This window comes from Acomys russatus, chromosome 16 (genome assembly GCF_903995435.1).
Source record: "Acomys russatus chromosome 16, mAcoRus1.1, whole genome shotgun sequence".
In the NCBI taxonomy this organism is placed as follows: domain Eukaryota; kingdom Metazoa; phylum Chordata; class Mammalia; order Rodentia; family Muridae; genus Acomys; species Acomys russatus.
The window spans coordinates 43,368,710-43,396,127 of record NC_067152.1 but is presented as its reverse complement, the minus strand read 5'-3'; the positions used below and the strand labels follow the sequence as shown (position 1 = coordinate 43,396,127).

Here is a 27,418-nt window from a genome sequence, read left to right as displayed (position 1 = left end):
AATTAAAGCCCAGTTGCTGCAGTGCTGGCGCACGCCTTCAATCCCAGCACTTGGGAGGCAGAGGCAGGCAGGATCTCATTGAGTTTGAGTCTAGCCTGGTCTACAAAGTGAGTTCCAGGACAGTCAGGACTGTTATACAGAGAAACCTTGTCTCAAAAAACCAAAAAGAAAAAAGAAAAAGTGAAAGTAGAGTCAAAGACAGGTAAGATCCTTTGTTTTTTTCCCATCAACTATCAGTTAAAGTCAGCTTTGGGTCTGGAGAGGTGGCTCACTGGTTAACAGCATTTGACGTTTTTGCAGAGGACCTAAGTTCAATTTTCAGCACCCCCATGGTGGCTCACAACCATATTAATTCCAGTTCTAGGGGATCCAAAGTCCTCTTCTGGCCTTTGTGGATGTCACACACATTTGTTGCACAGACAGACACACATATAGGCAAAACGCCCATAAACATAAAATGAATTTTACAAAAGTCACCTCATTGCAATGTCTGGTACTACTATAAAAAGTGTGCCCCTCACAAAATACACATTAAAAGCAAGTGAACAAACAAAACAAACTTACCTTTGGTTTTTTGATCAGCAGCCTGAAGGAAAAACAAAAAACAAAACAAAAACCAGAAACTCTTTAGAAACAATTGTGTGGCATGTACACATTGATAAAAGTTTATAAGCAGATATTTCATTACTTTAGTTTCTCTCTCCCTCCCCCCACCCCCCCTCTCTCTCTTTTGGTTTCTTTGGGGCCTTGACTGTGCTGGAACTCACTATGCAAACCAGGCTGGCCTCTAACACAGAGATCTGCCTGCCTCGGCCTCTTGAGTATTGGAACTAACACCTTTAATTCTTTCCCCCTTTCTTCCCTGCCGCGCCCCCCCCCCCCCCCCCGCCCCGACAGGGTTTCTCTGTGTAGCCTCGTCTGTTGCAGATTTGCTTTGTAGACCAGGCTGGCCTCTAACTCACAGCAACCCACCTGCTTCTGCCTCCCAAGTCCTGGAAATAAAGGCATGTGCCACTATACCCAGCTCAAGACTTTTAATTCTTAACAATTTAAAAGCAAGCCTTTTATTCAGCTAATTTATAAATGTGAACAACTCTTGACTACATAACAGTGCTGAAAATGTTTTATGGAGGCCCCTGGGCTCCCTATCTGCCACAGTCTAGAAGGGCTTCAAACCACAGGCACATCACATAGGCGAAAGCAAAGATAGGGGGTATAGTCTGGTTATTTTACATGAAACAAAATGGAAATCTAACTATAAGGTTTCAAGACCTCTAAAAGATAGCTTTTAGTTATGTATATGTGTGTGTGACTGTGCAGGTGAACACAGGTTCCCAAAGGACACAGAAGAGGGTGCTGGATCTCCTGGAGCTAGATCACGGGTGGGGGATGGGGTGGGGTGGGGTCCGCGCTTCTGATGTGAGCACTGGGACTGAACCTGGGTCCTCTGGGTAGGCAGCAAATGTTCTTATGTGTTGAGTCGTCTCTCCAGATTGCTTTACAAAACTGTTTGTTTTTCGAGACAAGGTTTCTCTATGCAGCCCTGGCTGTCCTGGACTTACTTTATAGACCAGGGTGGTCTCAAACTCACAGAGATCCGCCTGCCTCTGACTGATCTTCTTATTTTTAACATTTATAAATAGGGTTTATAAAGAATATTTACTAAAACTGCAAAAATAATTTCCAGCTTTTCTACGCTGTCTGTTTCAAGGTCAGATGGGGTTGCTCTAGGCTGGGTACCGCCCACTCTCAGGAAGAATCATGAACATTCTTTACACATCAACAACACAGCCCCTGCAAAAAACGGCTTCAGTACATCTGCCTAGCGCTTTAGAAAAGATGTTTTGCAGCTGGCATCCTATACTCACTTAACTAGCCAAATAGCTATTATTTACTAATGATAGATTTAGCATATTGATTTAAAACAGGAACAAAATCAAAGATGGCCATGAGATAGCTATGCGGGTGGACGTGGAAGAAAGAACTCTGCAGACCTTTTTCTGAGCACCTTCCTTCTTTTTCTTGTCTTCCTGCTTTTTCTTTTTCTTTTCTTCCATCAAACGTTCCTCTTCTTGTGTTTCCTGTTCTTTTACCCTGTAAGACATCCAAAGAGTGGCATCAGCATGACGACTACTTTAAGGCCAACTAAGGAACGGAAGGACAGCCAGGACTGGCGGCACAGGGCTATAGTCCTAGATATTTGGGAGACTGAGGCAGGAGAATCACAGACTTAAGGTCTGACTGGCCCCGAGGATAAATCTGAGACCAATCTGTGTGTAGGAGGACGCTATTACAGCAGCTTAGCAGTTGAGTGCCTGCTTGCCTTGTATGTGAGAGCCCCTGGGGTTTGAGACTCAACACTCAAGATAGAGGATAGGAATATTGTTTGTACAGAAAGAAAGTCCTGAGCTAGTCAGTGTTCTGTATAGGATAGAGCCTTTTGTGTTTGTTTCAGCACCAATGTTATGATTAAAGATTAAGGCAGCAAGATATAAGGTAATAATAAGGTACCAGGCAGCAGATATTATGTTATAGAGGAGTTTATTAAATGAGCATGGGGGAGAAGGCAAGGGGGAAGGGGTACCCCAGAGGGGGGGGAGAGGGAGAAGGAGAGGGAGAGGGAGAGGGAGAAGGAGAGGGAGGGGGAGGGGGGAGAGAGAGAGTGTGTGTGTAAGTAGAGAGAGGGGAGTAGAGAAAGTAGAGGAGCGTGAGAGACCACATGGAGGTTTGTCCTTTTATATGGACCCTGGGCAGGGCCACACCCCCATGGCAGGTAAGCAATGACATCATGGGTAGGTGGACTGAAGCAGAATGCTAACAGAACCAGTTTGAGAGAATGTCAGAAATGGGAGGTTCAACCCCAGGACTATAGCAATTGTCCTTTTTTTTTTTTTAAGTGGCTTTAGTTGTGAAGAGTCAGATTAGCACAGGGCATTGCATAGGGGTTCAGAGTAAGCTACAACCCATCAGCCTAGGGTTTTTCAAAATATTGTCTCAGAGATTGCCATCACTGGGTGTGACCAATTAAAAATGAACACCTGTGGTTTCCATCTACCCTACCCAACAAAGCAGGCTCTTTGGAAGTGATTCCCATGTATGCTCTAATTTCACATTTGTTTGACAAAAGGATTATCTTTCTACATAGAATCCTGTTCAGCTGGAGACCTATTACAAGATATACATCATGGAGGAATTCTGCCTTAAAAGATCATGACAACTTAGCAGCTGGGCTGTGGAGCTGTAACTAGCCCAAGAGGTCTGTCAGTGGTCACTATCACCGGACAGCTCCATGTCCTCCCAATAACACAGGCTCTGGTCCTCCTTCTTTCAGTCAGCACCATGGAGAGCTTTCTCATTAGAGGGTACTGAGGATATCTGCTGATATACTGAGGGCCAGGTTGCTATCTGATACTGTGGCACTGCAGGATCAGCCTGTGGGTATGAAGGTCCAGAGATGGCTACAGACCTAGGCCTAGTGTAGGCAACCTTGCAGCTTTGGCAGTCTAGCATCCCATCCAATGCACTCTCAACACTGACCTTATTATTTCCAGGCCTCTCTCCCTCTACCTACCATCTGTCTCTCATGGACCTCCCAATAAAGTGGCCCTCCTTACAAAAAAACATTGGGCTCCAGGCCTGCTGCACTGATACCGGACCAAGACACCTAGCCATGTACACGCTCAGGGCTCCTTTCCCATAGTTGCACAAGCACCTGGCTGAGGGCTGCTGACTGTGGCTAACTGGCTTGAGTTTTCCAAGTGTGTTCCAGTTGAAGCACAAGGAGCTTCAAGTGCTTCCTGTTGCTCTTTCAGCAAACCTGTGCACTACTCTGTGAATATGCCAGCTCCTCAGTACCAACTCCCTTTTAAGACAGGGCTTCACCTGCTGGGCAGCGGTGGCGCACGCCTTTAATCCTAGCATTTGGGAGGCAGAGACAGGCAGATCTGAGTTTGAGGCCAGCCTGGTCTACAGAGTGAGTTCCAGGACAGCCAACAAATAAACTACAAATAAACTACAGGAATGAAAAAAATGTGCCCAAAAGCTCTCAGCCAAGTATCATTCACCCATGCATAGATGCTGCTTTGTGCTTAATAATTTTGCATTTATCAATGTGTTTTATATACATTTAAGGAGTATTAAGCCAGAGGGAGATTGTTCATAACAAAATACTATCATAATAAAAACAATTTAAATTGAAATGGTGGAGGTATCTGTGAATATTCTTCCTTCTAAACAATGGTTCCTCAGTCTTTGGCTTCCAATCAGAATTAACTTGGGAAGTTCAGAAACTTCCAAAAGCAAGGTTGCTGCAGCCCATCTGAATAAAAGCTTTTTGTGAACAGGACTCTGGCACTAGCAGTTAAGTATTTAAAGCTCCCAGACGACCTCAGAATCTCTGCATATTATCAACTCTAGAAAGTGACTATTCATCATCTTAGAGATGTTTGCATGCACAGGATTCTAGCTGTCAACAGCTTAGTGTGAGCACGTGTGCTACAACCATGCAGCTGCAGCCACATGGCGGCCCGCTGCTCCAGCCAGGCTTTAATTTACAGCACACTGAGAAGAAACGTAATAAAGCAGGTAGGTAGGGCTCTGAGTTACAGAGGTATTCATTAGGAGGAGGAACACAATGACTCCTGCTTAATTCTATTTATCTGCAAATTAAGTAAGGAAGGCCAGCTACTCGTCCAACTGCGCATGTTTACGTGGCAAAACACCCCAGCAGCAATCACTTCCAACTCCTACAAGAACAGCTGTCATTTTATTATTAATTTAAAAAGCCAACATCTAACCACACTTACTTTATAATATAATACATGCCCATGGGAAAACACGCATTGTGCAACGATTAAAGTAGAGCCTCTTTTTCCTGTGTATCAACTGGTGTCACCTTAGAAGCAACGTAAGCTGAGGTTTCTTGGGTATCCTTGAGAATGCTCTTTGTGGGACTGGGGTTAGGTGTCAAAGCACATCTATGGCCCTGGGTTTGGTCCCTGGGTCACCACCCTCCATAAAGGAAAAGCAGCTGTGGTTCTAACTGCCACAGTGGTGTGCCCCTAAAAATCCCAGAAAGCAGGAGCGTCTTGAAATGGAGGCCAGCCTCAAAAAACAAAATAACAACAAAACTGAACCAAAGCAAAAAATTATTCATGTGCTTCTTTTTAAAAGCAAGAAATGATATGTACTTATTATTCTCTTTATTCTACGCGACCTGCTCCAGTGCGTCTTGTTCTCGAGGGGTTGGGAATGTTGGGTGGGGCCTGTGTACGTGTTAACATCCTGGGAATGGGCAGCCAAGAAATACCACAAAGCCAGGCCACACAACAAACCACACAAGAAGATTTACTGGGAAAGACACAAGAGGGTGGCTGCCTCTGCTTGGGTGAGAAGTCTGGAACTGAGCAGTAGGCAGGCTTATATATAGTTTCTTGCAGGAGGGGTAGGGACTGGTGAGATTTCTTGCTTGTTTTGAGACAGGGTTTCTCTGTGTAGCTCTGGCTGTCCTGGACTCACTTTGCAGACCAGGCTGGCCTCAAACTCACAGAGATCCACCTGCCTCTGCCTCCCGAGCCCTAGGACTAAAGGCATGCGCCACCCAGCTGGGATTGGTGAGATTTAAAGTGAAGCCCAGGGATTGACTGGTGGCTTTTAGCGAATTTTAAAATTCAAAGTGGGCTCTGATCGTCACACCCTACAGCCTGGTTCTACTGTTTCTTCAAATAGTGAACAACACACCTAGCACATGGAGGTCACTTTTGTAACTTTGTTGTGGACCTTTTTCTGACCCTTGAGGCGGGGTTTCACTATGTAGTCCCCCTTGAGGCAGGGTCTCACTATGTAGCCCCCCTTGAGGCGGGGTCTCACTATGCAGCCCCCCTTGAGGCAGGGTCTCACTATGCAGCCCCCCTTGAGGCAGGGTCTCACTATGTAGCCCCCCTTGAGGCGGGGTCTCACTATGCAGCCCCCCTTGAGGCAGGGTCTCACTATGCAGCCTCCCTTGAGGCGGGGTCTCACTATGCAGCCTCCCTTGAGGCAGGGTCTCACTATGCAGCCTCCCTTGAGGCAGGGTCTCACTATGTAGTCCCTGTGGCTGGCTTGGAACTTACTATGTAAATCAGACCAGGCTTGAACTCATACAGCTCCACCTGCTTCTGCCTCCCAAGTAGGATTAAAGATGTGCACCACCACACTCAGATACTGTTTGGAGTATTTTTAATTTGTTTTTTAATATTTAAAAAGATCGGAAGAGGGAGCATACTGGGACATCTACAGCTAGATAATGCTGCTGAGACATGGCAGGGGAAATGTACCCATGATTACCTGAACAGGACCACACACGAGCTGACATGCCAATGAAGACAGGGAAACTCCACAAGGTCCTAGCCCTAACGGAGGGCTACAAATGGTCAGTGGCTGCTACGAGAATCAGTTTCCTCCATGGACAAGCTCCAACACAGGTTGTCCAATCCCAAGAGGTCAACCCTGGACATATGTACAAACTGGCAATGCTAAACGGACTCAGTAGATTGCATATTCATGTGTGTATATATGTGAGTATACACACACAAATATATATATATATATCAGTAATACTTAAAGAGAAAATTGTTTGGGAAGCAGAGAGCATGGGAGCAATTAAAGGAAGAAGTAAAGTGAGAGTGGCCTTAGATGCAGCGCTCACGTATGATGGCCTCAAAATAAATTACAAAAACTAACACATAAACCGGGCGTGGTAGTGCAAGCCTGTAATCCCTGTAAAACCTGGAAGGCAGAAGCAAGTGGATCTCTGTGAGTTCAAGGCCAGCATGGTCTACAGAGTGAGTTCCAGGACAGCCAGGAATACACAGAGAAATCTTGTCTCAAAACACACACACACACACACACACACACACACACACACTATGGCTTAGTAGTGCTATCTCATCCCAGTGCTGTGTAACTAGCATGCTTCCCCTTTCAAATAGAAGCTCTGAAGCCAGGCAGTGGTGGCGCACGCCTTTAATCCCAGCACTTGGGAAGCAGAGGCAGGGGGAATCACTATGAGTTTGAGGCCAGCCTGGTCTACAAAGCGAGTTCAGGATTGTCAAGGCTATACAGAGATACTCTGTCTCGAAAAACAAACAAACAAAAAAATCAAATAAAAGCTCTGTCCATTCCTCTCTTCCAGCCTCTACTTTCCTTCTATGTAAATCTGACTATACTAAAGTTAGTACAGTCTCATTCAGTTTTGATCCTAATCCTCTTATGTTTTCAGCAACGCTGAGCACACTGTCATATGCTACTGGCATTCTGTACATCCAGGGTCCTAAGGTCACTCTTTTATCAAGGTCTAGTTATTTTTCTATATCCAACTTCTAATTTGAATCAATTTTTAAAATTACAGATATTTATTGTATCTGTATGGGTGTTTTGCCTGCATGTATGTATTTGCACCATGTGCATACATAGCCAGTCTTGGACTGACCATGTATAGTTTTTCTTTTTAAAAAGTTATTTTCTACTGCACTTCCCCCTCAACCCCCTCCACATCCATGTCTCTGTCTCTGTGTGTGTCTGTGTGTCTTCCTGAGGTCCTGTAACCCTAGGGACACTTAATAGCCGAGGTAACTTTCCTCTCTTGACCGCTGTTCCTACAACACCTTGACACTGTTCTGCACTTGGAGCCTGCTCTGTTCCAGCTAGAGAGGAAGGCTGCCCCTGCTTCCCTCGGACTCTCCAATCTGAGGAGCTCTGTGTGCATGGATGGACTGATGTCACTGTGGACTGTTATCTTAGAAACATCAGTCAAGGAGCTGTCTGGTGTGCTAACGCAGCCTCAAATGCCAATCATGTTGTTACCCCTGGTTACCAGGCACTTGATCTAGTATTAGGTGCTAGATCTTAGCTACTCAGAACCGCCTTGCTGCTGGAGTTGTCTCGGACTATCCTTGACCCTGACGCTAACTTCCTGCCCATATTCCTATTTCTACCATATCTGTTCTTGGCCCTCACTGAAACTTCTATTTCCTGACTCTTCCATGTCCTTCCAAGCTGTTATCATTACTTGTGTTCGTAAAGAGATTAAACTTTCAGGACCATTTTGTATGTCCACTAATCCAGTCTCATAAAGAAGAAATGACTGATGAAAAACATGCTACTTGTTGGGGAGGGAACTAAGGAGTGAGGGGCTGGCATTTCTGGCCAATCCCTTGCAACTGCTCTAAAACTACATGCACGAACAAGGCAAAGGTCACACATCTAAATGGCTCTAGCAAGCTACTGTCATCAACACAGCTCCCTGTCTGACAGTGAGGACGGCAGAGGATGCACCTGCAGGCCTGGGGTGCAGGCCTTCAGGACAGCCAAGGGAGCAATAGGCTCCTACCTTTAAAACAGCTTCCTCTGTCTTCTGGGCTGTTGGTGCCCTGGTGGCAGACTCCTCTCCCGTCTCTCTGGCCCCAAGAAAAATCTAGAACCTCTTGAAGCTTTTGTGTGCACCCCACTCCCCCTTTTGGTATCTAATCTCAGCTAATGCTTACAAAAAACAAAATCTTCCATGGGTACATTCTTATCTGATACGACCAAGTAATAATTAGTAAGTTACCATCTCTCTTGCAAGGTTAGTGAGATTATAAATTTGAATTTGGGAAGACTTCTGGACCTATAGGACAGTTTTGCAAAAAGCACACACTGATTACATGAGGAGTAAGTCGGTGTTTTTTGTTGTTGTTGTTTTTAACACTTTGTGTTGGCCGTGTCTGTGTGTGTAGGTACATATGCATGTGTGTGCATGTTCCTGGATGCTGAGACTCATAAAGGAGGTCACCCTCAATCTCTCTCCACTTTCTATATTGAAGCAGGGTGCCTGCTGAACCTGGAGCTCAATGGTTAGCTAGTCTGGCTACCCAGCTTGCTCTTGGTTCCAGAAATTTCCTATTGCCATGCCCCATATTAGAACTGCGGGCAGCCACTCTCCCCCTCCCTGAGCCATCTCCACAGTTCTAGAATTTCATTTATTTATTTTTAAATTTTTTACTTTATAGATAGGGACTCAGTATGTAACTCAGGGCTGGTGGAGAACTTGCTATGGAGACCAGGCCACCCTTGAACTCACAGAGATCAGAGGTAGCCTGCTTCCACCTCCTAGTGCTAGGATTAAAGGGAGGTGGAGGTACAATCTTTGTCTCTGATTCCCTTGACTCTGACTTATCCTTTTTGCCCTGTCTGTATCTTCATCCTCTCACGTATTCCCCACTCCAGATAGCCCATGCCAACTACCAAGCCTCTATCCTTCTGTGTTTTCACAAAGGGCTTTATTTAATTGTTGTTTTGTAAAACTGGGACCCTGTTAACATACTCTGTTTTTGCTTTTCTTACTGTACGCCTATGGTGAAGGAATCCCCTGCTCCCAGCTGACAATCAACCCTATTCTTTTTAATGAATGGCTCCTCAAGACACTGCAGTGTGACTTACCACAGTGCACCAAATCACTCCTCTGTCCATACATGCTCTTTCTATTATCTATCAGCTTACCCTACTACGAAGGAGCTCCTGCCCCTCTGCCCAGCTTCTGCTAAAGAAAGCAACGTTGCTATGATTGGCAGTGTAGCTTCCGGCTCTGTAGCAGTGGAAGCCAAGTAAGGAGACAATGCAAATGTGGGGCTCTAAGATCACAGCCAGGCTGGACTTGAAGCCCCTGTGAGACATTTTTCTGGGTGGTGAAGGCACAAGGTGGGGATGAGTTTCAAAGGTTTTGGTGAGTTATAGTTGTTCAATACATTCATTTGTTTTAGTCTCAAATATTCTGTTAACAGCAGTCATGGATTGGAGGGCGGAGAAGGCCAATATTCACATCCTAGGAGCAGCAGCAACAAGAGAGAAAAGAAGAGCTTCTCCATAAGGCCTGTGGGCCACATGTCAGTGTTCTAAAGCCACTTTCCCCCAGAGGAACAAAGTCTTAAAAGACTGAAGAAATTATGTAGCAGACTGGGGATCCAGCTACTTAATGCAAAGCCAGTCTAGATAGGAAATGCTCTGCTTTCTTGACTTCTTGTTAGTTGACTATTCCCTGTGTTTATAAAGTAGGAATCAATAGAAGGACGGGGGCTTGTGATTGCCTCTGTGAATTAGTTACATGGAAGCAAAACCATTTCTCACCCTGAGTCTCATCTGCAAGACACACAAGAACCCACATTCTGGACTAACCCGGCTGTATTCCAAGCTTACCCCATCCAAGCATTATCTAGCTCATTCTGTGAGTACAGGAGGGTACAGGTTGCTGTCATCATTTAGAAAATGTGGCTAATTCAGGAAGACTTTCCTTGGAGTGTTTAGGTTAGTTAGGAAAGGCTGGTAAATGTTATCAAACAAACTAAAAAGAGAACGGGGGAAGGAAATGGTATCTTGTCCAGTCATCACAAATATTTAAAGCTCTCACTTCATTAATCTTATGTCACCTGCTGTGCTCAGAAAGCATGTGCTAGACTCTGCGGGAAAAATAGTCAAAGATCCCAAAGAGGAAAAGTCTAATTGAAAAGGGAGCAGCATGGCCATTTAGTACCTGATTGACCACGGAAGTCCTGGGAGTGAGTGAGTTTCTAGAACTCTTGGGTCACTTGGCAGGACACATTAGAACTAGAGTGGGGACCTATGTACTTAGTGCTTCTGAAGGACAGGAGCAGAAGGCAAGAGGAAGCATCTCTTCTGAGGATGGGAAGGGTAACAAGCCTGACAGACTTCTCTTTAGTGTGAGAGGGACAACCTGTACTTGCTTCTAACCATTAGAATATGGCAAAGATCTTTGTCATTTCCCTCACTATGTGACAGAAACTTTGTGCTAGCAGAATGACTTTAAGGTCTCCCTCTTGATTTGGAGGAAGACTGAGGACTGACCCTTCCCCACAGGAGCCTTGGGGGGTGGGGGGCAGCCCTGCCTGGAGTGTAGCCCTCTAACCCTCAGAAGCTATGAAACACTGAGTAGGTAGGTACTGCTGCAAGCCACAGGTATGCTGTAAGTTACTCAGCATAAAAAACATGAGTTAGAAAAAAATAAAAAACATGAGTTAGGACTTCTGAGGCTGATTCTCTTTCTTGCTGACTGACAATGACAGCAGAGAAAGTGTAACAAATACAAACAGAGAGGAGTCAGCACAATAGTGTGCGCTCTACTCTATACAGTGCTGAAATGTAGGAACCAACCTGTGTGGAGGCAACTTTCTCATCTCTCTTCATTTAACTTCTAACCAGGGTCTAGTTTGCCCTCAGAGCTGGGCTGTGGTGGACAGAAACCCAGTTTTCTCAGTGGAAGAGTAGAAGGGGCCTAGTCGGGATTGAGTGATGCCTGGGAGCAGTCAGATAGGGCTTACCTCTGGTTCCACTGTACACAGTGGACACAAACAGCACAGCAAGGCTGTGAGACGTGACCTCGCACTGCAAGGTCAACACCTCTCCAAGTTTCACATCCATTCCCCGGTGCCAAATGTGCCAGGTAGTGAGCAGAAGCCTAGAGTGCAGGGTTGACCCTGGAGCCTGTGCCCACAGAATGTAATGGTCGGGGCCAACTGTGACTTTTCCTTTGGAATGTGGAAAAGGGTCCGAGATCTGAACAGCCGGATTGCTGCCATTTGGTGCTAAGATGGCTTCAGACCCACGTCTCACTTGCTAAGATTTACTACCACTATAGCCTCCTCACAGCCCGAGGCAGACCCCAGCAGCAGCCCTCAGTTTACCTGATTTAAGAAGCAATGCCTCAGCCAGGCATGGTAGCACACACCTGTAATCCCAGCACTCAGGAGGCAGAGGCAGGCGGATCTACAAAGGGAGTTCAGGACAGCCAAGGCTACACAGAGAAACCCTGTCTTGGGGGAAAAACAATAATAATCATAACCATAAATAAAAAGAAACAATGCCTCCTACTGCTCACCTTAGACAAACGAGCTTTGTTTCCTAGATACTGATTGGTCCCACAGGAGTCCTATGTTCTGCGTGATATCCTGTTGTGTAGCTTTTTAAAAAACATATTTTATTAATCTATTCATATTACATCTCAGTGGTTATCCCCTCCTTGTATCCTCCCATTCCTCCCTCCCTCCCGCTTTCCCCTTACTCCCCTCCCCTATGACTGTGCCTGACGGGGACCTCCTCCCCCTGTATATGCTCATAGGGTATCAAGTCTCTTCTTGCTTTTTTTTTTTAAACCACAGGACAGCTGGGTTTCATTTTTTCAGGCTTTCCTCTGTGAATACGGTGAGCACGCATACATATCACACCTTTCTTTTCCACACTGGCAACTGCACCTCAATTTCCTGTAAAGGAGCCACTTCAATCCAAAGTCCTTGAGGGGCAGTAGCTTCAAGGAGGCATCGTGTGTGTGTGTGTGTGTGTGTGTGTGTGTGTGTGTGTGTGTGCGTGTGTGTGTGTGTGCGTGTGTGCGTGTGTGCGTGTGTGTTTTGCTTTAAAGTAATAGAAAGGAAAGCCCAACTAACTTTTGGGAGCCAGTAGCCTTTGTTGCTTGTCCTGCTGTGTATGTTACTAACAATGACAGGATCTCACTGCTTGCTGGGAAGTCTGACAACTTGTACTATGTACCCATGACAGCACTTCCAGCTGCTGAGGCATTTGGAGGTGGAGAATTAGCTGGTTGTTCACTTACTACCCATGGTGCCAGCTTCTGCCTCTTGCCTGCTCTGTGAAAATGATCTGTGGCACTTAACTGCTTTTCCTTCATCAGCTGGTGCAAAGCCCAGCTTCTCTGGCAGAGGGCGCTGGAGAGAAGCAGAGGGGCACGCTCACCTCCCAGCTGGGCTCTCCTGCAAGCACACACAAACAGGGGCTCCCAGGAACTGCTTTCATAGTGGAGTGTAGCTTTCTGGCAAGTTGGGTGCACACGGCATCCACCTCGGTGACTTCTTTGCCCTCTGCAGGGAGGGGGGCTCTTTGCCCTCTGCAGGGAGGGGGGCTCACCTTCCTACTGCTCTAGCCCGTGCTGCACTTGCTGACTCTCCAGGCTTGTTTCCTTGTTCACATGATTACATGTCTGTTTGTTTTCTCTTTACTTATAGAAAAACCTTCAAATGGCAGTTTATTTCAAAGCCTGCCAATAAACTGTAAAGTTTAAAAATACTATCACACCCATAAACAAATTCACAGATGTGTTTAAATGATGAATAAATTAAGTCAGTATAAAACTATAAACTGAACTTAACTATCAGCACATAAAACTAGAATCTCAGACCAACAGACAGAATGAAAGCAGCACTATTGAATTTACGCCATTTCTATGCTCTAAAACTTATGGTACAGGTGGGTTTAGGAAAAGCTCACCCTTCGAGACTGTGAAAGAAAAAGGACAAAGCCCAATACCAGAACCACAGGCTAGTGAATGAAGGGATGAAGCAAGCCAACGTGGGAACTAGACCGCCAGTCATCTGTCTCCAGGGGACCTGCCTATTCACAGCCCCTGCAATTCTGTGAACTAGAAGGGCTGTTAACACAGCCTTTCAGCTTCAGGAGTCATTAAGCTAACTTATGTTCAAGCTGGATTCTAATTTGGGAAAGGCAGGAGGCAGATAAGACCTGAGCAGAAATAGCTTGAAGACAATCTATGCAAAGGAAAAATCAAATATAAAAACAGATCATACCAGCATGGGGGGCGGGGTCGCCTACCTTTAATCTATGTGGGTCTATGTGAGTTCGAGGCCAGCCTGGTCTACAGAGTGAGTTCCAGGACAACCAGGGCTACACAGAAAAACTCTGTCTACAAAAACAGAAAGAGAGGGGGTGGGGGGAGGGAGAGAGAAGAAATGATACCATCCTCCACCCTATTCCTTGATCTAGAAACATTTAAACCTGAGGGCTTGCCTTCAAAATAATCAAAGCCGGGCTGGAGAGTAAGAGCACTTGACTACTCTTCCAGAGGTCCTGAGTTCAATACCCAGCAATCACATGGTGGCTCACAACCATCTATAATGAGATCAGGTGCCCTCTTCTGGCCTGCAGGCATACACACAGACAGAACATTATATAATACATAAATCATAAAAAATAAACAAAGGTGTAAGTTCAAGCACAGTTGATGCAACTTAACAACAGAAAAGGCTTCTGCGACTAATTGTAACTGCAAAAAATTACTACTAAAATATTTACTGATAGTTTCCATTGAAAATGTGAAATATAAAAACTGTTTCAGAAAATACCTGAAAGATATCTGTTAAAATACTAACTTTTCATTCTATTTTCAATTCCACATCAGATTTAGATCAGAGGATAAAAAAAGTCTGAATAGCGATTGAGAACAGTGGTTCTCAACGTGTGGATCGAGACCCCTTTCCAGGTTCCAACAACCATCTCACAGAGGCCACCCGTCAGATATTTACACAATGATTCATAACAGTAATAAATTAATTATGAAGAAGCAATGAAAATAATGTTATAGTTGGGGATCACCATAACATTATTAAAGGGTTACAGCATTAGGAAGGCTGAGGACCCCTGGGCTAGAGGAAGCATGCAAGAAATGATGAAATTTGGTCTCTAGTCATTTGTTCAACAAACACAAAGCCATATACTCTTTACTGGACCAAACAGATGAAACCAGAGAACCTCCCACTTTGTAAAGAGTGTTTCCTGCCACCAACTCATGTTCCTGCTCCTCAAACTCCTGTATGGAAATCACTGCTTTAAAGTGACAACTTTAATACTGGAAGGAATAAGCATGTGAGCCTGCAGCGACCATGTGACTGACACCAACACAAAAAAGCAAATGTTCCCTGTTACTCTCATAAAATCAACATGTTACCAGCTGGTTACATCGCATCCACAAGGAAGCCACAGATACACGTGACTGCTCCGTTCCCTTTCTCCAGCGGCACGTCATGAACAAAGCCTAGCACTTCAGTTTCTCCTAAGTACAGTTAAGACATTTAAACTGTCATTGTGACTCAAATTTCCTAAGTGGCACTAATATAAGTGAGGAACTTTAAGAAAGTCCAGACAAAAAGTATAATCTCTGCAAATGCAAGAGCATTGCTCTCCTGTAGGCGGCATATGTCACCCACACAAAAGCATGCATAGGAGTCAAACTTCAAGTTTTTTACATAGAAATCCAGGATTCTCAAAAACTTGAAAGACACAATGACAGCCTTCACTCTACAGAACTGGTCTGGGCTTCACACAGCACCTAGGGCCCCAACCCTACTGCTCATCAACAGCACTGTGCCCAGCTCCAGCCACGCAGCTCCCTGCTCCCTAATGCCTGTTCGACACCACTTGTGACATCCTCTCCTGTCAAAATATCTTCTTTAAGGCAATGAAATAAGACTGTGCTAAAGACACAGATGCTAAGAAAAGGAATGCTGAGGTCTCCGTGGGCGAGAATTCCAGTGGAAGCAGACTGCAGTGGAGTGGGGGAAGTAGGTCTTCAGCTTGGCCTACTGAGCCTGCCTGCGCAGTGCCTCCTCCCCCCCACCCCCGACAGGGTTTCTCTGTATAGCCTTGGCTGTCCTGGACTCGATTTGTAGACCAGGCTGGCCTAGAACTCACAGCGATCCGCCTGCCTCTGCCTCCCGAGTACTGGGATTAAAGGCGTGCACTGTGCCCCTTAAAGCCTGGCTCCTGTCCCTGTGGTTCCTGCACAGCCATTCAAACAATGGGGTCCTGACTGAGACCTCATTTTACATGCAGATTTATGTCTCTGAGGTAAAGTATAAAAACTTGGGCTGTAGCTGTAGCTCAGTTGGTAAAGCCATTTGCCCAGAATGTAAAAAGCCTTGGGTTTAATCCCCAGCACTATGTAACCCTGGGTATAATGACACATGCCTATACTCCTATAGAGGCAGGAGAACAAGAAAACTCAAGGTTTTCCTCTGTTACATAGTGAGTTCAGGGCCAGTCTGGGCTGTATGACCCTGTTTAGAAAAAAAAAAAAATTATGAAAAATTTCCTGGGCCAGCAATATGGCTCAGCAGGTACAGATGCACTACTGCGAAGCCTGGACCACATTAAGTCCCAGAAACCCACCTGGTGGAAGAAGGGAACTGACTCTCAAAAGTCAAACCATCCTCTGACTCCCACCTGCATGCTCTAGTATGCATGCACACGTACAAAAAATTATATTAAATAAAACACCATTAATTTTTTCTTCAAAAAATTAATGTTGTTACCTCACTGTCATTTATCTCCATACACAGGTACCATTAAGTAAAATTTAAATGTGCAGCACCCAACAAGTGAGGCCCAACAATAAAGGGCAATGGTGTTTCAAATCCCACTGCATGAGTTGGTTCCAGTGTGAAATGTAACCTGGGCTCCTGTGTTAAGATGCTAATTACTACCGCATCCTGAGCTTAGTAATACATAGACAAAAGTAAAACAAAGCAAAGGCTGGAGGGAGTCGTGTGTGTTTCTGACAGGGCAGTGGCTGAAAGTTCAGCTGTAATCCTCAGTGAGAGTGGACGCGGGAACCAACAGGCACAGAGGAGACATTCTGAGGGTGAATGATTCAGTGAGAGAATAAATAGCTCTTAGACACATCTACCTGACATGAGGTCACAGGGACACAGTAAAGGACCATCCTAGTTTACACTCACAAGAATGCTGTGGTCCTGGGCTGGAGACAGGGCTTAGATGTTAAGAACATGTGCTGTTCTTGCAGAGGACAATGGTTCAGGTGGCTCACAAATATGCCTGTAATGCTAGCTACAGGGGGTCATCTGCACTCAAACACATAGTTAAAAATACAATTTAAATGTTTTCATGTCATTTGTTATTTTTATGTGTATGAGTATTTTGTGCACATGTCTATGCACCTCATTAGTGCAGTGCCCACAGAAGCCAGAAGATGGTGTCAGATCTCCTAGCACTGGAATTACAGATGGTTGAAAACAGTGGGTACTGAGAGGCAAACCTGGGTCCTCTGGAAAAAGCAGACAGACAGACTTTTCGGACAGAATCTCACTAAATAACCCTGATAGTCTAGAACTCGCTCTGTAGACCAGGCTGGCCTCAAACTCACAGAGACCCACCTGCCTCCGCCTCCTGAGGGCTGGAATGCTGGGATTAAAGGTGTCCATACCATGTCTGGACTTACTTTTTAAAGAGACAAAGCTTCATTTGCTTTAGGGGTATTCTAAAAACAAAAAACAAGACCTCATAGTATCATAGATTTTCATGTAAATCCTCTTAGTCAAGCCTCACAAACCTAACTGTTAAAGACAGTATAGTATTTTCATGGTTGAGACGGTCTACAGTTTAGTTACATCCCAGTATTGTGTCAGTGTTTTTATGCCACACCGTTTATTACTAACACTCACAGTCTATATAGCTTTTTCTGTGCTTTTGATCGACATTTGAAAGGATGCCTCAGAAGCTGACTTCTCAAAGGGCTCAGCATATTATTCAAATGCTGTCCCTAAGCACCTTAATAATGTTTTTCCTAGCTGAGCACCAATGTACTTATTTTTAAACTTCCTCATAAATACCCAACATAATTTTAATCTTTGCTAATCTAATTTTTAAAAAAAACCTGGGGCTGGAGAGATGGCTCAGAGGTTAAGAGCAGTGACTGCTCATCCAAAGGTCCTGAGTTCAATTCCCAGCCACCACATGGTGCCTCACAACCATCTATAATGTGATCTGATTCCCTCCTCTATCTGATGTTCTCTTCTGTCATGTGGGCATACATTCAATAGAGTGCTTATATACATAAATAAATAAATCTTTTCTTAAAAAGCTATCTCCATGGTCATAATTCACTATTTTGATTATGAATGACATGCCTCCCATATTTACTAACCTATATGAACTCATTTTCCCGAGAATTCCTCCTCTTTTTGAAATATGGTCTTATTCCATATCTCTGGCTATCATACACCATACTGACCTTAAACTGGTAGCAAAGTTCCTTCCTCAGCTAGTGGAGTTTTCTTTTTTTTTTTTTTTTAAATCAATTTCTGTGAGTTTTTATATGTATTAAGAAGTAACCTTTCTGCATTTTCAAAGTTTACCTTTTTATTTTTTACCTTCAGAAGTATTAAATTCTTATAAATGTCAAAAAACTGTATGAGATTTTTCATGTGCAGAACTTTGCTATCTTATTTTCCAGTTTCTTTATTTTCTTTGACACAGATGGTCCTGTCTTTACAATCTGTCACTTCAGATGTCAGCACTGGGCTCGGCTGTTCTTCCTTAAGCATCTGAGGGCCACACTAACATTCCCAACTTCACAAAACTGCAGTCACTACTACTAGTTCCCTTTTTAAAATTCTTTATTCTTTTATCCTTTCAAGTTAAATTTACAATCATTTTGTTATGTTTCAAAAAGAAAAACATTATGTAGAGTGGGGGCTCAACAGGGAAAAGTTCTTGCCACTCAAACCCAATGACCTCTAAGTTCAATCCCAAGAGCACACAGTGAAAGGAGAACCAACTCACAAAAGTTGTCTTGTGTCCTCCACATATGCACCAACACACACACACACACACACACACACACACACACACACACACCCCTGCTGTCTCTTACATACAATAACACATTTTTTAAAATTTGGATAACTTTTTGGAATTATGAATTGAAGCAGGTCCAGTAGCCCGTGCCTCCAGTTCCATCCTTCAGGAGGCAGAGGCAGGCAGATCTCTGATTTCAACACTAGCCAGTAAGGGATACATAGTAAGAACTAATTTCAAAATAAATTAAGCTGGGCAGTGGTGGTGCATACCTTTAATCCCAGCACTCAGGAGGCAGAGGCAGGTGGATCACTGTGAGTTCCAGGACAGCCTGGTCTACAAAGTGAGTTCAGAATAGCATAAAATTAAAAACCAGAATTGCTTTAGCCAGGAATTGTTACAAGCTTCAAATTCCAGGCACCCAGGAGGTAGCAATAGGACCATTTTGGGATACACAGTAATACTTCAGCTCAAAAAGCCCAAACCCAGAAGTGCCTTAAACCCAAAGTAATTAAATTGACAGCTCAGCAGGATTTAGTTTTCATATTTATCAACACTTCTCCATTGCTTTCTTTTCTCTTTCAATAACACTGTCATTTTATTGTATGTGTGTTAATGATGACACCCAGGGCCACACCTTCTACCAGTGAGCTATACCCCACTTCATTTCTTTCACATGCACTTTTTATACACAGTAAGTTCAAATGTGTTACATGATTTTAATGTTCTTATGTATAAGACCAGTTATTACATGTAGTGCATAAATGGTAGGCGTTTAATAAAGTTACCTACTTATTTCTCCTTTAAATACTGGCTAACTGGGATTAGAAAGATGACTCAGTAGTTAATAGTATTATTTGCTGTTCTTGCAGAGGACCCAGGTTCAGTTCTTAGCACCAACATGACAGCTAAAAGCCACATGTAACTCTAGTTCCAGAGGATCTGATACCTTTTTCAGGCACTTGAGCGTGCACACATATGTGCACAACTACCCAGCCCACTCACGGAGGGGGGCAAAGAGAATATGAATAAGAAAAACAGCTAAATTCTTAGGTGCTTTTTCTGGATTTTTCAATCTGTAAATTACAACTATCTTTTTATTTCCTTATTTTTATTTTGTGTTATGAGAGGTACACTTTTCAAGAAATGTGCAGGTGTTATTAAAGTCCCTGGTCAGCTGACTTCAAGACAGTGGAGCTACCCTGGTAGACCTGACCCAATCATACAGACCCTTTAAATCTGGATTTTGTAGCAGAGAAAGAGGATGAAGTTCTAAGTATGATGAGGCTTTAACACATTTCCTGATTTGAAGACGGGGTTGTAAGGAGCATTTCTGACAGCCAGAAAGGAAATAAAGACCTACAACTTCAAGGGACTGAATTTTGCTAGCAACAAGAATGAGTTGGCAAGTCTTTTCTACAGAGGCTCCATCTGGAAACTTTGCTGTGCCACCATCCCTGTTGGTCCTCTGGCCTACATGACAGTGACCTACAACTCACTACTTTTTAACCTCTAAGTTGTGGTCACTTGCTATAGCACAACAGAAAAACAACGCAACTGTCCTGGACTTTAAAGGCAACTCTGAGGACTAGGTAGAAACACTGTTCAGGAGTCTTGTTTTGTTTTGTTTTTTGAGACAGGGTCTTGCTAGGTAGCATTGGCTGGCCTGGATCTCACTATGTAGACTAGGCTGGTCTCAAACTCACTGAGATCCTTTTGCTGCGACCACAGGCATGTACCACCATGCCCCGTCCTGTTCAGGAGTCTTAGCAGTCAGGAATAGCCAAGAGTCAGAGATCATCCCAGTAATTAGAACAGAGTAGATTTACTATAAAGATTTATTAACTATTCAAAAGATGGTATGTCTTAAGGGGGCTAAAAGAGTAAAATGCAAAATGCATCTTGTACTATGCACAAGATGAACATTTGTCTATGAATCAGAAGAGGCTAAGAACTGCAAAGAGCACCCACCCCCTCTGCAGGGTTGAAGAGGGTGTGGCCCCATAGAGCACACAGCTGATCTACAGGCAGCCAGTGATGGATGAAGGATTTCAGCAGAGGGCACAGGTCTGAGTTGGTCCATAGAACCTTATAAGTAGGCAGAAACTTCACAAATGCTTGTAGATCATTGTTCCAGAAGCTACATCAGAAGCAAGCACACCAAAAGCAGGGAAGGAAGTCTTCTCTGTCCCTCCCTTCTCTCTACTGTCCCTACACTGTCCTTTATGGAGGCCTAACATGAAGGCAGCTGGCTAAAATGGAATGTTCACAGTGCTGGCTGCATGAAACTGTTTCCAGTGTCCTTTGCCATGTTTGCAATTGTACAGTTAGGGGCACTTCATGTTGTCTTACTTATTTTGCCTCTCAGTGCTCTTCTCCCCCCACCCCCCCTTAGACAGGGTTTCTTTGTATCACCTTGGCTGTCCTAGACTAGCTTTGTAGACCACATGGGCCTCGAACTCACAGCGATCGGCCTGCCTCTGACTCCCAAGTGCTGGGATTAAAGGTGTGTGTCACCACACCTGGTTCACTTTTTTTTTTTTTTTTTTTAATACTTCCACTAAAGAAAAATGTCCTTCTACACAAAGAAACCTCTCTGACTTCTATTTACTCTATAAAGTAAATCTTCAGTCTTTATTATTGATCCTTTGATGGTAATTTGTCTTCTTCCTCCTTTGGCTGGTTGAGAAGGGTCTCACAATGTTACCCAGATTGACCTGAACTCCTGGGTGCAAGTATCCTTTGGCCTCTACCTCCTGGATAGCTGAAAGTACAAGTGTGTCCCACCATACATGGCTTGCTCCCCTAGAGGACATGGCAAACTTTTGCCTTTTGTTTTAGCCATCTCCCTCCTCTCCTTCTGTCCACCTCTCACCCTCATTCTGTACAGATCTACAGTGATTCTTAAATCTTTAAACTTTTGGCTGAGAGTCAAAAAAAAAAAAATAGTAATTAGTTTTTTTAAAAAAATATTTATTTTTATGTGTATGGTGTTCAGCCTACATGTATGTTTGTGCACCACATACATGCAGTGCCTGTGGAGGCCAGAAGAGGGCATGAGATCCCTTGGAGCTTGAGTTACAGATGGTTGTGAGGCACCATGTGGGGGGCTGGGTCCTCTAGAGGTGCTCTTAACCACCAAGACACCATTTCAGTCCCAGTAATGTTTTTTGTTTTGTTTTGTTTTAATGAACAGCTCCTAATTTACTCTTTCCCCTATCTTTCTGAGATTTCAACTATAAATATTTTACACTTTTAACAGTGCCCCACTTACTTCTGGTGTATTTTTGTTTTTCTTTTAGTTTCACTTATGTCCTTTTGGCTCATGGCTGGGGGATGAGGATTTTCTACTGGTCTATCTTCCATTCACTAACTCAAGTCCTCCTGCAAATTTTCTAATCTTAGTGACTATACATGTAAAGCCTGTAATTTCCATATAACACCTCAGTTTCCAGTCTTCTGCTGAACCCCATCATTTACTCAGCACCCTTCTGAGGTCCCCACCTGAGCAGGCTAATTTCTGAGTCTCCAGTGGGTGACATCCCGCCTGCCTTTACTCTTGATGTTATCTCACACATTTTATGTCTGGCTGTTGTTTTTATGTGTGAAAAGCTGTAGATTATGTAAGCTTCTGGACAAGGTTACCTTCCTCTAGACAGAGTGTAAGTCTATTCTGACAGGCATTTAATACAAGAGTGATTCACTTAATTCCAACTAATTCAAAAATTTCAGGTTTACTCTACTCCAAATCTGAATGTAAATATCTGTGCCTCACCACCATGATTTCCAACCAAAAAGCTGGGTTGCATGTAGGGTCCTCCCTTCTTTGTCACCCTTAAATCACAGTTTGTAAGCTCCAGGTTTGTGTGCCTGCTGTAACTCTCTTCAACATCTCAATTTTGCCCTTCTGTCCCGCCCTTCTGTTCCTCCCTTCTGTTGGGGCATGCAGTTGGCAAATGCCTTTGAAGGGTCATATGACACCAGAAATTTCTCTACCTCCTTAAAACAAGCTTCAACACCTTCAAACAGTGTTACAACCATGCACCTGCCTTCCGGTCTTTGATAGAGGGTTGGTCTGCCCAACCCAGAAGAAGCAGAAGTCGAAAAGGAAACTGGCTTTTTTGTAATTATCTCCAGCAAGTAACAAGATAAATTTACTCACTTGACCTGCTACAGTGCTGGAACATCAGTAGAGTTCTTTGTAATCCTAAGGGAGACCTTCCTTCATCTTAATGTTCTTTTGTTGTCTTCTTCTGTGCTGTGCATGGAACCTAGGGTTCTCAGTGTTTCTGCCACTAAGACATGTCCCCAGCCTATTGCAATTGTGTTTCTCAAATTCTCTTTAAGTACCTGATTTTAAAGAAATACCAGGCTAGGCAACAGTGCCTTATGTCTTTAATCCCAGCACTCCAGAGGCAGAAGCAGGCAGATCTCTGGGAGTTCAAGGCCAGCCTGATCTACAGAATGTTTTTTTAAGACAGCCAGGGTTCATGCCTTTAATCCTAGCACTCCAGAGGCAGAGGCAGGTGGATCTCTGAGTTCAAGGCTAGTCTGGTCTACAGAGTGAGTTCCAGGACAGCCAAGGCCAAACAGAAACCTTGTCTCGGAAAAAAAAAAAAAAGAAAAAAAGAAAAGAAAAGAAAGAAAACATAAATAAATACCAATATTAGAGCCAGTGCGATGGCTCAGGGGTGGGTAAAAGCACTTGCTACATATGCCTAATACCTGATTCCATAGCACTGACTTTTGCCTCCATACAAGTGGCATGGCGTACACATGTTCTCTCCCTCTCATACACACATATATCCAATTCCACACAGAGAGCTGAGGGAGTAAAAGAGGGAGGGAGAGAGGTGGGGTACTAATGACTAATATCAATGAGTTATTATTTCTGATTAACTATGACTGCTAGTCTTGGCTGTCAACTTGAATACATCTCGAATTAACTAAAACCCAAATGGCTGGAAACATCTGCAAGGTTTTTTTTTTTTTGGTTTTTCGAGACAGGGTTTCTCTGTGTAGCCGTGGCCATCCTGGACTCACTTTGTAGACCAGGCTGGCCTCGAACTCACAGGGATCTGCCTGCCTCTGCCTCCCGAGTGCTGGGATTAAAGGCGTGCGCCACCACGCCCGGCTCGATGGTTTTGGTTTTTTTCGTAATTAAATCATTCAAAGTGGAAGACCCATGTTTAATCTGGAGCACATCTTCTGCCAGCAGTATCTGTAGAGAGCTTCTCTCACTCTGCCTGCTTGCTCTTCTTTGACTAGCAAGTCTACTTCTTCTCTGGCCTTCTTTGGGATCCTGGTATGTCCTGAAGAAGAACTAAGACATCCAGGCTTGTGGACTGCACAATTACTGGATTCTTGGACTGGCCTCTTGGTTTGTAGGCAGCCACTGCTGGCTCAGCTAGACCACAGTCTGTAAGCCATTCTAATAAGTTCCTCCTCTCACTAGAGAGAGCTCTGTCCCTCTAGAGAACCCTGACTAATATATAGTAAGCTTTACAAAACACTAAAATATGTACTGTGGCTTTTTTTCTTTTTTCTTTTTCACAACTAGCTTCATAAAATAGATTAGACCAGCAATTCTTTCTAAGTTTGCAGAATGACTTACCCCCCAAAAAATCCAACAGGTATGCAATTCTGAAAAGGAGAAACTTAAAAGTTGGTTTATTGGGCTGGAGAGATGGCTCAGTGCTTAAGAGCACCGTGGCCTGCTCTTCCAGAGGCCTTGAGTTGAATTCCCAGCAACCACATGGTGGCTCACAACCATCTGTAATGTGATCTGATGCCCTCTTCTACAGATAAAGCACTCATATACAATGAATAAAATTTTTAAAAATGTAAAGTTAGTTTGCTTGCTTCTTTGATTGTCTTTTGATGCCAGGAACTGGCCTTACATGTGCTGTGTGTGTGTCTTAACTATGAGCTATACCCCCATCCCGTAGGAGAGAAATTATTTTATCAACTTCCTCCTTTGTTGGTTAAGCTTTTGGATTCTAAAGGAGACTGACTACTTGTAAAGGAGATCCCACTTAACACTAAGTTAGAAATCAATAAATATTTATCTCCTTCCTACTAAAAAAAAGTTACCTTAAGAATGGGGGATGGGGGTGTTTGCAGAGATGGTTCAGCAGTTAAGAGCAATGGCTACTCTTCCAGAGGACCTGGGTTCAATTCCTCACACCCACATGGCAGCTCACACCATCTATAGCTCCAGTTCCAGGGACTCCAATGCCTTCTCCTGGCTTCCACAGGCACCAGACATACATGTGGCACACAAACGTAAATGAAGGTAAATCTGGTCACCATACATACATATAAATAAATGTATGTATGTACGTATGTATGTATGTATGTATGTTTGTTTGTTTGTTTGTTTGTTTTGGGGCTGGGACAATAGCTCAGTGGTCAAAAATACTTGTTGGCTCTTGCAGCAAACCCAGGTTCAATTCCTAACACACACAATCATTCATAACTACAGTTTCAGGGAATCAGACAGCTTTTTCTAAACTCCAAGGACACCAGGCACACATGCGGTGCACATATATATACAGGAAGGCAAATCACTTACACATATAAAATGAACAAATCTTTTTTAAAAAGGCTTAGCATATGTTTGCCTACCGTGTATATATGTATATTATTTGTGTGTCTGGTACACATGAAGGCCAGAAGAGGATGTTGGATCTTTTGGAACTGGAGTTCAGATGGATTTGAACCAACATGTGGGTGCTGGGACCTGAACTCAGGTTCTCTGCAAGAGCCATCACTGCTCTTAACTGCTGAGTCATCTCTCTAGCCCCCAAAAGATATTTCTTAAAAGCCAGGTATGACAGCATACACCTGTAATCCCAATACCCAAGAAGCAAGCAGGAAGAGTGAGACTCCAAGGGAAGCCTGAGCTATGTAACGAGAGCCTACCACAGTTAAAACAAAACAAACCACCCCACACCCACCCAGCTCAGTAACAGAGCATTTGCCTGGCACGAGTGAGTCCCAGGTTCCATCTTCAGCACTACCATTTTTTTTTTTTTAAGATTTATTTATTTGTTATATATATAGTGTTCATGTACAGAGGGTGCCAGATCTCACTACAGATGGTTGTGAGCCACCATGTGGTTCCTGGGAATTGAACTCAGGACCTTTGGAAAAGCAGCCAGTGCTCTTAACCTCTGAGCTATCTCTCCAGCCCAGCACTACCATTTTTTTTTTTAAAGGGATTTTTTGCTTTTTTTTAACCAGTCATAAAAAATTGTTTTTTTTTGTTTTTTTTGTTTTGTTTTTTGTTTTCTTTTTTATGATTCTGAGATAGGGAGTTGTTTCTTATGATCCCAAACATTATAATTCTGGAGATTGGGGACCTAGAAAGAAATCAGTGGAACTGAAATGAGATGCTATTGCTTACTGTTCTTTCCTTATCACCCAAAGCTCATGTAGTGACCAGGGTAGTCACCACAGAGCTCCAAAACATGAATATTCAGTGTTTAATCAGCCAATCAGTATTTACCAAGTGCCTATTGTAAGTCAATAAGCTGAATTTTAATTATTGTAAACACAAACCCTGATTACAAGATTAATAATCTAAGAAAGGCAAAAAAGTATAAATCTATGATCATTATAAAGAAGGAAGTCAAGGTACCGCCCCCCAAAAGACACTGAAACATATATGACTAACAGTTTCTGCCAAGTGAATGCTGATGTCAACACCATGGGAAATATTCTATTTTCCCCTTTCACACACCTCTAAAATGAAGGAGGAAACCAAGCTACACAGACAAAAAGATACATACATGTACGTACACACACATGAGGACACACACAGTGACTGTGCATATTCACTGCTGAAGTGCCCAACCACCACCACATCACAGAAATTAAGTGCATCGGAGGCAGGTTTATAAGTATTTCTCAAACCTTGACTGGGTTCTCTTTGTGAATACAGGACGTGAAACTAATGTTGCAGAACATAGCCTAGTAGTCTTAACACAACAAAGACTGTAATTTCCATCCCTCATCTCCTGCTTGAAGAATAATTTTGTATTTCGGCATTTGTGGATGTTTTCAGGGTAAAGAAACTTCCTTCCCCACCTTACATATTATACTAATCAATGACTATAGCCATGTTCATGACAGGGTTAAAGTAGCGCCACGCTGTAGACTTGAATGGCTTCTTTGAACATATAGTGATGCATACACAAGTAGGCAATTACGGAGCAGACGTGTGACTGAGAAACAGGCCCGATGCGCCTTGGTGCTGTATGGTGAGCACACGCACACTGCACAGGTTCACTATTAAGCATCTCCTTCAGCACAGAGAGCAAAGGCACCCAGACACTAAACCAGCCACCTCACAGGTGACGTATCTAGGAGCACACACCAAAAGTGACACTCTCAAAGCCATATCTGACAGTGCTTGCCAAAACCTGGCACCAGCTGATCAGAGAGAGAAACAAGAATAAGGTCGAGTTTTCATGGCTGCTCTTCCTAACTCAAAGGACTATGCTGGAAGACGCATCTAAAACACTTTACCTTGACTGTCATCTTGACAAGATGGAGAAGTGCCTGGGCATCTATAGGGCGTTTTCAGGGAAGTTTAACTGGAAAAGACTCGGGGGGGGGGGGGGGGGGAAGAAACGCTAGCACTCTGTCCAGCTGAGGGTGCCTCAGGCTCCCACTACCATGCCTTCTTCACCAAGACCAACTATTAATAACCCTTCTCTGTCTCTAATGCTCTGTCAGCCCTCTTGTCACAGCGACAACAAGGGTAATTCTTCCCCCCTCTTTTTGCACGACCATATACTCTATTTTTACAAAGGAATGGATGTGCTTTCTATTCACATATCTTAAAAGACAGCCACCAATAGCTGGGCATAGTGGCATAGTCCCAGGACTCGGGAGGCAGAGGCAGGACAGCCTGCCTTGAGGAAACAGAAGAACAAACAAACAAACGAAAGAAAGAAAGTATTAGCTGCCATTTTTGTCAAAACTA

The 27,418-nt window shown here is 43.8% G+C and overlaps 1 protein-coding gene across 6 annotated transcripts in view; it reads right to left on the bottom strand.

Moving 5' to 3' along the window:
* Positions 1–27,418, bottom strand: part of Tnrc6c (trinucleotide repeat containing adaptor 6C) — a 114,632-nt gene that overhangs the window by 71,589 nt on the left and 15,625 nt on the right. For 5 of the 6 annotated variants that reach the window (XR_007832044.1, XM_051159123.1, XM_051159124.1 and 2 more), the window contains exons 2-3: positions 1,995–2,094; positions 565–586 (exon numbers count right to left, since the gene is read on the bottom strand). Coding sequence is in view for 5 of the 6 variants with exons in the window: in XM_051159123.1 (XP_051015080.1) it covers positions 565–586; positions 1,995–2,057 (85 nt within the window). In the remaining variant the exon portion in view is untranslated. Of the gene's footprint in view, positions 1–564; positions 587–1,994; positions 2,095–11,181; positions 11,205–27,418 lie in introns of those variants that run through there. The other variant, XM_051159125.1, reaches the window with a different exon arrangement.